The sequence below is a fragment of the Rhagoletis pomonella genome, unplaced genomic scaffold (assembly GCF_013731165.1).
Source record: "Rhagoletis pomonella isolate Grant_MI unplaced genomic scaffold, Rhpom_1.0 Rhpom_scaffold_00003, whole genome shotgun sequence".
Classification (NCBI taxonomy): domain Eukaryota; kingdom Metazoa; phylum Arthropoda; class Insecta; order Diptera; family Tephritidae; genus Rhagoletis; species Rhagoletis pomonella.
The window spans coordinates 42,996,772-43,006,101 of record NW_023458557.1 but is presented as its reverse complement, the minus strand read 5'-3'; the positions used below and the strand labels follow the sequence as shown (position 1 = coordinate 43,006,101).

General features: G+C 33.5%; 1 protein-coding gene across 1 annotated transcript; it reads left to right on the top strand.

Moving 5' to 3' along the window:
* The first annotated feature begins 1,081 nt into the window (after positions 1–1,081).
* Positions 1,082–8,018, top strand: LOC118736246 (putative nuclease HARBI1). Its single transcript, XM_036466337.1, has 6 exons — positions 1,082–1,191; positions 1,267–1,432; positions 1,508–1,693; positions 1,750–2,088; positions 7,949–7,971; positions 8,015–8,018. Exons 1-6 carry the CDS (start codon positions 1,082–1,084, stop codon positions 8,016–8,018), a joined length of 828 nt encoding a protein of 275 aa, XP_036322230.1.
* Positions 8,019–9,330: the final 1,312 nt, after the last annotated feature.

The window sequence follows — 9,330 nt, the reverse complement described above, 5'->3', positions numbered from 1 at the left end:
AGGATGTCGAGCACGTGCTTTGCGAATGCCCGAGATACTCGGACTTGAGGAATCTTGACAGCATGGGGGTAAAATGGACGGATGGACGGTACGACTTCGGTACTCCACACATTTGACGGTAACGAACTTGAGGAATTTCGCACGTGAAGTTTTTAGAAGGCGAAGACGAGTCGAGTAGATAGGTGGTGTTGGTGATGGCTACCAGTCCAGAGTAGTATGGTAACTCAACTGGGAGTGGCTTCGGCCACGAGGTCTGACCGGAGACTTAATTCTGGTACCACGGGGAGCTGTTGCCCTTGGAGCTTGCTACAATCTGCTCGTGCGGCTTGGCCCTACGGGGAGTATCGTGGTGGCTGTGGTTTAAACCCGAATGCGGGGAGAGTCGTGTTGGCTCGATGGGGAGTTGCATTGCAACCGGGTGCCGGACCCATAGCACGGCAGAGGTTTAGATAGGCCTCGAACCCTACCAAGGTGGTTAGTGTGTCCATTCCGCCCTGCCAAATGGTACCGAGATGCTTGCATTTCGGGGCGCTGATCTTCGCATTAAATTGATCCATTGAGCTTTAGGGGCTCCGTGGAGCTTGGACTGCATTAGATTGCGGAAGGTACCCACGTTAAACCTAAAACTACATCCCTATGCATACAACGTGTGCGAGTGAATAAGATATTAACTATAAAACAGTTCAAAAATTATAAGATGTTGTTTCATTCTAAGATTTTTTCAAAGCGAATTCTCACATGTACTATTTATGTATTAGTGACAATCGAAAATTTGTGTGAATGTGTTCTAGTTTTGGTCATTCGAGTTTTGCAGGGGTCATTTTTTATTTTTCAAGTCATTCAGGGTTGTTCTGGAAACCAAGACAGAACTGCTTTTCTGTCAGATTTCCAAATCGATTCTGATTTAAAATGGTGTCGCAGAATCTGATTGGATTTCGCTTTTTCGAAGATAAACAAAACCCATGTTCGAATCAGCTGTTCAGTTGAGTTGGATGAAAAATTTGTTTTTAACTTGTGTAAGTAAAAGGAAATTGGTATTATTTGCTGTTTAAATACATCAATATTTGATAAGTGGTAAAAAATGAGTTACGCTGTGGCCGTGTATTTGTTAATGAGAATAAACCGTGCTGAAAAAGTGAAACCCAAAATTTTGAGAGATCATAGTAATCCGCTGGAGATACCGGAACAACTGTAAGCTAATTCTCTGTCGCAAGCGTAATTTTTGTAAAAGTGCACATATTTATGCATATATTAGTCTTATTTTAGATTCATTAGCCAGTTCCGTTTAAATAAAGATGCATTTGGTATGGTTATGGGCGTTGTAGAACCGCACTTGCTTAGGAGTTCTCTGTCTCCCATGCTTCAGCTTGCAACAACGCTACGTTTTCTAGCGGAAGGCTCATACCAGACAGCAGTAGGAAATGGTTTCAACGTAAGCTTAGGGAGAAGTACGGTGTCGAAAGTGCTAGCCCATGTTTTAAATATTCTTGAGCGCACAATTTGCCAGGAATGGATACAAATGGCAATGGATGAACGTGAAAAGCATCAATGTATGCAGCATTTGTATGAAAAGTACAAAATTCCAGGTATTACTGGCTGCATTGACGGCACTCATGTTAAAATAATAAAGCCTCATCTTTATGAACATTTGTACTACAATAGAAAAGGATATTTCAGCATGAATACAATGATAGTAAGTATAATGAGATACCTAATTTAACCCATTTGTTTTAAGTCACTCAATTTAAGATTTGTGATCATAATATGCAGATACGGGCGGATGATTCCCGGTATGCTGGGGCAAGCCACGACTCCTTTGTTTGGAATATTAGCAGTGCCCGACAATACATTCAAAACCAGTATCGAACAGGCGACCGCACCTATCGGTTTTTAGGAGACTGTGGATATGGCATTGAACCATTTTTGCTGACGCCATATCGATATCCACAGTTCAACTCGCAGCAGTACAAATTTAATCTGGCACATTCAGCGGCTCGTAATATTGTAGAACGTACCATAGGAGTGTTGAAAAATCGATTTCGTTGCCTACTTGGAACTTTGCACTACAGCCCAGAAAAAGTAGTCAAAGTAATAAACGTGTGCTGTGCACTTCACAATATTTGTAGACGTTATAAAATTGTGCTATTTAAAATTAATTTCGTTATTTCGTATTCACTAATTTGTTCACACCTTGTTATTAAAAATCCACTTTTCTCAAGAAATTGAACGAAATGAGTTTAAGCCAAGCACTAAACTCATACACTTAGTTTTGAGTAAATTTGTTTATATGTACATACATAAGGACGGTTTATATTCAATACCCTATATTATAGTTTTTAGAAAATTTAGTTTCTGATATAAAAATTCACCTTAGGGCCGGTTGTTCAATGTCTGGTTATCACCAGTACAGAATTGTCGACGATTTCGACGTCATGCACATAACATGTGATCGATAAAGCAGTTTTTGTATCTAACCGGAGCTTCTACCTCCGATTTGTGTTAATCAGACATTGAACAAGCGGCCCTTAGACTTAACTGTCATCGATTATATCAAGCATATCCTTATTTATTGCTTCCTATTAAAATTTACTACTGGATTTTAAAGTTTGTAGTATCAGAGCTGACATTCAAGCCACAGATGTTTTTGAATATAAGAAAGAAGTTTTTGTGACAATTACAGATGTAAGCCCACAATATATGTTTAAATAGAATGTTATTCTATTACATCGCTTGAGAAAAGTGTGTTTTATATAACAAACTGGAAACGAATGAGTGAATATGATAAAAAAAAAGTAAGTGCGCCTGGGCCACACTGTAGAAGTGAAACTTACGTTACTTATATATCTATACATACATACATCTGCTTTTGCTTAGGGTTATATTTTTTCACTTTTTTTCTATCAATGTAATCTCTACCTCTACCACTGTTCGTTTTAATAACATTCATGTTATTCTGTTTTTCCTTTGTCTTCATTTTTAGCATTATACTCTATCGATAACAAAATCGATTATAACGTGCATCAAAATACCGATACCAAAATCGATGACAAATTCCATAAAAATTTAAATAGCAACATCGATAATACCATTGGTAGCTAAATCGATTAGAAAATCGATAAAAATATCTATAAAAAAATCGATAAATAACAAGATCGATAAATATCGATAAAAAAATCGATAAATATCGATAACAAAATCGATTTATATCGATAACAAAATCGATAAATATCGATAACAAATTCGATAAATATCGATAACAAAATCGATAGATATCGATAACAAAATCGATAAATATCGATAACAAAATCGATAAATATCAATAAAAGAATCGATAAATATCGATAACAAAATCGTATAAATATCGATATTAAAATCGATAAATATCGATAACAAAATCGGATAAATATCGATAACAAAATCGATAAATATCGCTTACAAAATCGGTAAATATCGATAACAAAATCGATAATTATCGATAACAAAATCGATAAATATCGATAAAAAAATCGATAAATATCGCTACCAAAGTCGATAAATATCGATAACAAAATCGATAATTATCGATATCAAAATCGATGAATATCGATAACAAAATCGGTTAATATTGATAACAAAATCGATAACAAAACCGATAAAAATATCGATTATTTTATCGATAGGTCTCGAGAATCCCGAAAATCTCTAAAATCCAAAAATAGTTCCCAGATTGAGTCTCTGTGTCTCTCTCTATATCCTTTCCTCTTTAATTACCTCTATTTTAATCTTTCTTCCGCTATCTTCATCTTTGCTTTTATCGGTATCCTCATCCTCCTCTTTGTCTTTACTTCTATGTTCATAATTTTTTTCAGCTACATATTCCCCTTCACATTTGTTGTTATATATATAAGTAAAGTGTTTAGATTTACCTTGGTCGTCATTTTTACCTTTATCTTTACGCATCTGTGTTTTTGTTGTTATTTTTACCTTTGCCTTTATCCTATTCTTCATTTATGTACGTAGTCACCTTTACTTTCATTCTTGTATTGGTATTTTCCTAAGTGTTATTCTTTAACCTTTTGTTAGCAAATTTTTGTTAAATTTATACCATATGCATACACATAAGAAGCACTTGTTTCAGCCCTAACCATTTACGTTGCACCATTTCCGTTGCACCATTTCCGTTGCATCATTTCTGTTGCATCATTTCCGTTGCATATACACAATAAGTACTTGTTTCAGCCACAATCATTTCCGTTGCACCATTTCCGTTGCATAATTTCCGTCCCAACCATATCCGTGTGCAATTTCCGCTGAATTTGCCAATTTACTCCCAACCAACCAACCGCCGCTAAAGAAGTTTCACTTCAAAAATTATTTTAAATAAAGGATACATAATAGCTTTATTCATAAGGTTCATTACAAAACTTTTACAAATGGAAAAATATATTAAAACATCAATTTAGAAAGCTTTTTAAACCTACTTTATTTTTTACGAATAAGGCCAAAAAACTGTTTCATTCGGCGCATAAAGCCGTAACCTTAGTGTTTGCTAAAGGAATTTTTTGTATGTTTGTATAAGCTACCCGCGGCATCTATTACAGAAGATTATAGAAAAAAAAAATTCAGACCTGCTAATGTAAACTTTTCCGCTGAAAAAAATAAAAAATTGGAATATAAGAAAGCTGAACAACAATTGAGATATAGACAAGTTTCAGTTTGTAGAGATCTGAAAATTGCACTCAATAGCAGTATTTTTTGGATATAGTTATTCAATCTTAAATATGTTTTTTTTTATATAAGTGAAGCTTATCAAATTTTCCATAATCTATGCCCACAATATTTTTCAACCTAATTATTGGTTTAGAAGCTATTCATTGATTTATCGACCTTTTTCCATAATTTTCAACAAAGTTTAAAAAAATAAAAACCTTCGATACAAACATCAAAATGAAAAAGTTTTTACTCCCAGTTTCTTTGTTTAAAGCTTATTAAAAGATTAAGCAATGTCTTACATAATCATAAAGTTGTATTGAAACTTAAATAAAAATACGTTCATGACAACATTTTGGGAGCTATTAGGGATATTTTTGTGAAAATACCACAAGCTGAGCAATTGCACTTTAAATTGGATGTCCCGAGTCAGTAGTAGTAGTAGTATGTTCATGCAAAAATACAAAATACAATGGTGTCAAGATCACAGTTTATAAAATGGGTACTGTTGTACATAAAAAAAGTACATTGCAAGAAAGCAATAAAAATGTTCAATTTATGCAATTGGACATTGTTAATAAATGCTATAGAATTAAAGGGGCGAATGTTTGCGTTTAGAGATAGTTAAAATAATTAAATGAATTTTCCTGATACATATAAATAAATGAGTTTCATATTCTCAGAATTTTTCTATGTCGAGACTTAAATTAAGTTGCCAAATCTGCATTATCCAGCATGGTTTTTATATCAGTGTGTAGAAGTTTCATAGATAGATGATGAGCTAAAATGTATTTAGTTCTTTGAAAATACAATAACAAAACTATTTAGTTATTAGTAGTGTAGTAAATAGCGAGGTACTAGATATCGATGGTCCTGTGCTATAACGACACAACTCAGAACTCAAAGAAAAAACTTAACTTAAACTTAACAGTGACGCATGTCTCTAATCTTTGTCTAACTAATCCTAACTAAATCTATATAAAGCAGTCATAAAGATTTAGTGCGGATTAGACATGGATTAGATACATGCGTCACTGTTTAGTAGAAAGGGTTTTTTCCATGCGTTTTGAGTTGTGTCGTTATTGCAGAGGATCATCGATATGTACTGAAGTGAAAGAAAATATGGAATATGATAGTATTTACTTATTTACTTCTCGTGAGCTAAATTCATCATATAAATGTGTTTACTTTAAATTAAACGCACCAAATATTAAGTACAAAATATTTAGTTACTTCTACTTAGCGAAATACCACGCACAAGTATATAAATTTATTTTATTCATATATTTATAAGCATATAATAGCCGCCTTCGTTTGGCCACTTCTGTACTCGCTATGCTTGAGTTCCGGTCGTTTAACGGCTAATGTACAATGCAATGAATATATCTTCTTATACAAAATCCCATAAAAGGTTATAACCTAATAAATAGGTATAATTATGTGCATTATACCGGGTGTCCTAGACCACCCGTCCACCCCTTTTAAAATGGAGAAAAATATTTTGTACTAAAAACCGAAAAAATATGAACTACCGAGTTGGAGATACTCTATCTTTTGGTCGTGTTTCCACCGGAAAAGGGTTAAACAGTCCATTCCTTTAACCGGAAGTCTATTCCAAAAAGAGCTACGTATTTTTACCCGCAGAATCCGAATCAGAGGTAAAACATGTATATATATCCCATTTAAAAATAAGTACTTTCGGTTTATTTAACCCACTACCGGTCGAAACCGGAAGTCCGTAATAGTACCAAAAGATGGAGTATCCCCGAACTTGGTGATTCATATATTTTTTTTTCAATAAAAACATTTTCGCCCATTTTAGAAGTCAAGGAAGAGTTGAAGTTCGAAAGTCGTTGAGAGGTGGAAAAAGGCACTTCCGTAAAAAAGTTCCAAAAAGTTTCCCCAGAAGCCGAATCTGTAGTAAAACATATGTGTCTAATTAAAAACAAATTTACAAATCAGTTAAACTCACTTCTATTCAAAACCGGAAGTGGGTAATACCAGCAAAATATAGAGCATCCCCGATTTGGTAGGACTTATTTTTTTGAATTTCTCAGTAAAAAATATTTCCCGCATTTTAGAAGGGGTGAGAACACGGGGAATTCCGAAGTCTCGAAAAAATAAAATGAATATCATAAAAAATTTAGAAAAGTCACGAAAATCCCAATGCAGTTCATTATATTATCAATATTTAAAAAATAAAAAACGAAGATTTAGAAACTAAATAAATACCTTAGTACTTTAGTATTTAGCACCTCTCAAATAATTAAATTGGGGGAGCGAACAAAGTAATTCAGGACGCCGTGGGAAACTGGTATAAAGTGATACATTAAATATTTACAAGAGTATTTAAGTAAGTACATATGCCCCTCCCTGGTATTAAGTATGTATTTTTTCTGTATTCGTTAAAAAAAAAAAATTTTAACTGAACAAGAATTAAATTTTATTATTAAACAAATATCGCTTAAGAGTGGCTCTTAAAACGTAACTGTTTGCGCCATGATAAAAACATAGTAAGGTAAAACCGTTCTCTCAATTCATCTCTCATGATTTTTTTTTTTTTGAAGTTTGCCAAAATTTAAAATCATATAAAATTGAGAGTAAAAAAAGGAATTGTTCAAAGTTGTTGTTTGAGATTAAAAATGTGAATGTGTGCGTGATTTTGTGTGTAAAATATTAAAATTAAATTGCTTGCAAACGTCAAGAATTTGAAAAATTCCTCTCAGCGGTTCTACCTTCCTATTTTTTTTTATCATGGTTTGCGATGCATCTAGTCAATGAGACTCGGGTTATTGATGGTAATCAAATTCGTACCTATCAATGTAATCACTGGGTAGACAATTGGGAGAAGATAATTTTACGAAATTATGTAAAACAATGCAAGCCTTAAACATTTTCTTCTGCGTTTTTAGGAGCTATACAAAGAGTGGTACGAAGAATTCTCCATTTTGCAGTCAGGATCCCAAAAGTATTTTCGATAATCCTCCTCGCACGCGAAAGTCTTTTGTTGAAATATTCCTGTTCAGTCTGTATATTTCTACCGCCAACTAAATAATGTGGAAATGGCCCTGACTCCCCTGGTAAAGGACAATCTGGAGGAAATTTGAGGTGTTTGTTTTCGATAGCCTCTGTTAGCTTCGAAAAATGAAATATACCACCGTCGCTTTGACCATAACCACCAATATCGACGCACGTAAATATGTAGTTGGCGTCGCATATTGCTAAAAGAACAATACTATAATTTCCCTTATAATTATAGTACATGGAACCAGAATTCGTGGGGTAAGTTATATTAATATGTTTGCCATGCATGACACCAATACAGTTAGGCATTTTCCGTAAAACTTCAAATTCGTTTGCAATACGAATCCACTCTGCTTCGTTTGGTATGCTCAGGTAGAGATCTGCCAACAAATCCCATATTATATCCAAGAATGATAGAATACAAGATTGCGCCCATGATTCAATAATACAAGGTTGGATAAATATTGACATTTGTGTCAATCGACTGCCTTGTAAGGTTGCATTTGAGAAGGAAAGAGAAAGCGGGTTACCATTTTATCCCCTGTTCTGAAAAGGTAGTGGGAAAAGTAGTGTGGTAGTGTTGAAATGTTTTTTTTTTTTAATTTAATTAAATATATGAAGCGGATTCCACTGATTTACACAATAGACAATGAATTAACTTTTTTATGGTATAATAAACATGCCATATAGATATTAAAATGAAATAAATGAATATTCACATAAAATTCTGACCAAAGAAAAATCGTATTGACAAATCGTCACTAAACACGAATAAAGGCGCGAGCTCATAAGTTGACCGCGAAAAAAGGCGCAGCAAAAAATTTCAGCGAAGAAAGACTCTTAACATAGGTGACGGCGAAGAAAGGCGCATTAAAATATTTGACGGCGAAGAAGGACGCGTAAACTTATTTTCGCAGTCAACTATGTTTGCGGGTGTAATAGTATGTACATTCCGTTAATAGTTTTTGGGGAATAGTGCTGAAGTGGCAGTCCTTCGCCAAGTATAAATCTATGATTACGCGTCTTTCTTCGCCGTCAACTAGGTTACGCGTCTTTCTTCGCCGAAGTTTTACTTAAGCGCCTTTTTTCGTAAAATTTGTGTATGCGTCTTTTTTCGCCGTCGAAACACTAGCGCGCCTTTATTCGAGTCTACTGACGAAATATTCCCAAATATTCAAAATAAACATGGTTGCATTGAAATTCCAGTATATATTAAACAAAATTAATGGAATTCAAACAAATCCTTTATTCAAAGGGACTATATGAAGAAATATACAAATAGTAATGATGTAATTGATATAATGCATATAAACTAATCTATTAAAAAATATATTTGGTGCATTTAAAAATTACATGTTAAATATCTTGAACTGAATTATATTTGGTTTTTTATAAATTTCAATTTGTTAGTAATGTTTTCTACTATTTTTTACAATCAGTCTTGCTAATAATTATATTGGTAACATTTAAAAGTTACATATTCAATATCGTAATTGAATTACATTTGGTTTTTTACAAATGTAAATTTTTTAGTAATGTTTTCTACTATTTTCTCCAATCAGTCTTGCTAATCATTATATTGGTTACATTGAAAAGTTAGATCTTGAGTATCCTAAT

Excerpts from the sequence above, each read along its gene's own strand:
- LOC118736246 (XM_036466337.1), top strand. The coding sequence starts at position 1,082 with ATGAGTTACGCTGTGGCCGTGTATTTGTTAATGAGAATAAACCGTGCT. Across the intron at positions 1,694-1,749 it reads TCAGCATGAATACAATGATA|ATTTGTGATCATAATATGCA; the intron begins GTAAGTATAATG and ends ACTCAATTTAAG. Across the intron at positions 2,089-7,948 it reads GCCCAGAAAAAGTAGTCAAA|TACATGGAACCAGAATTCGT; the intron begins GTAATAAACGTG and ends TTATAATTATAG.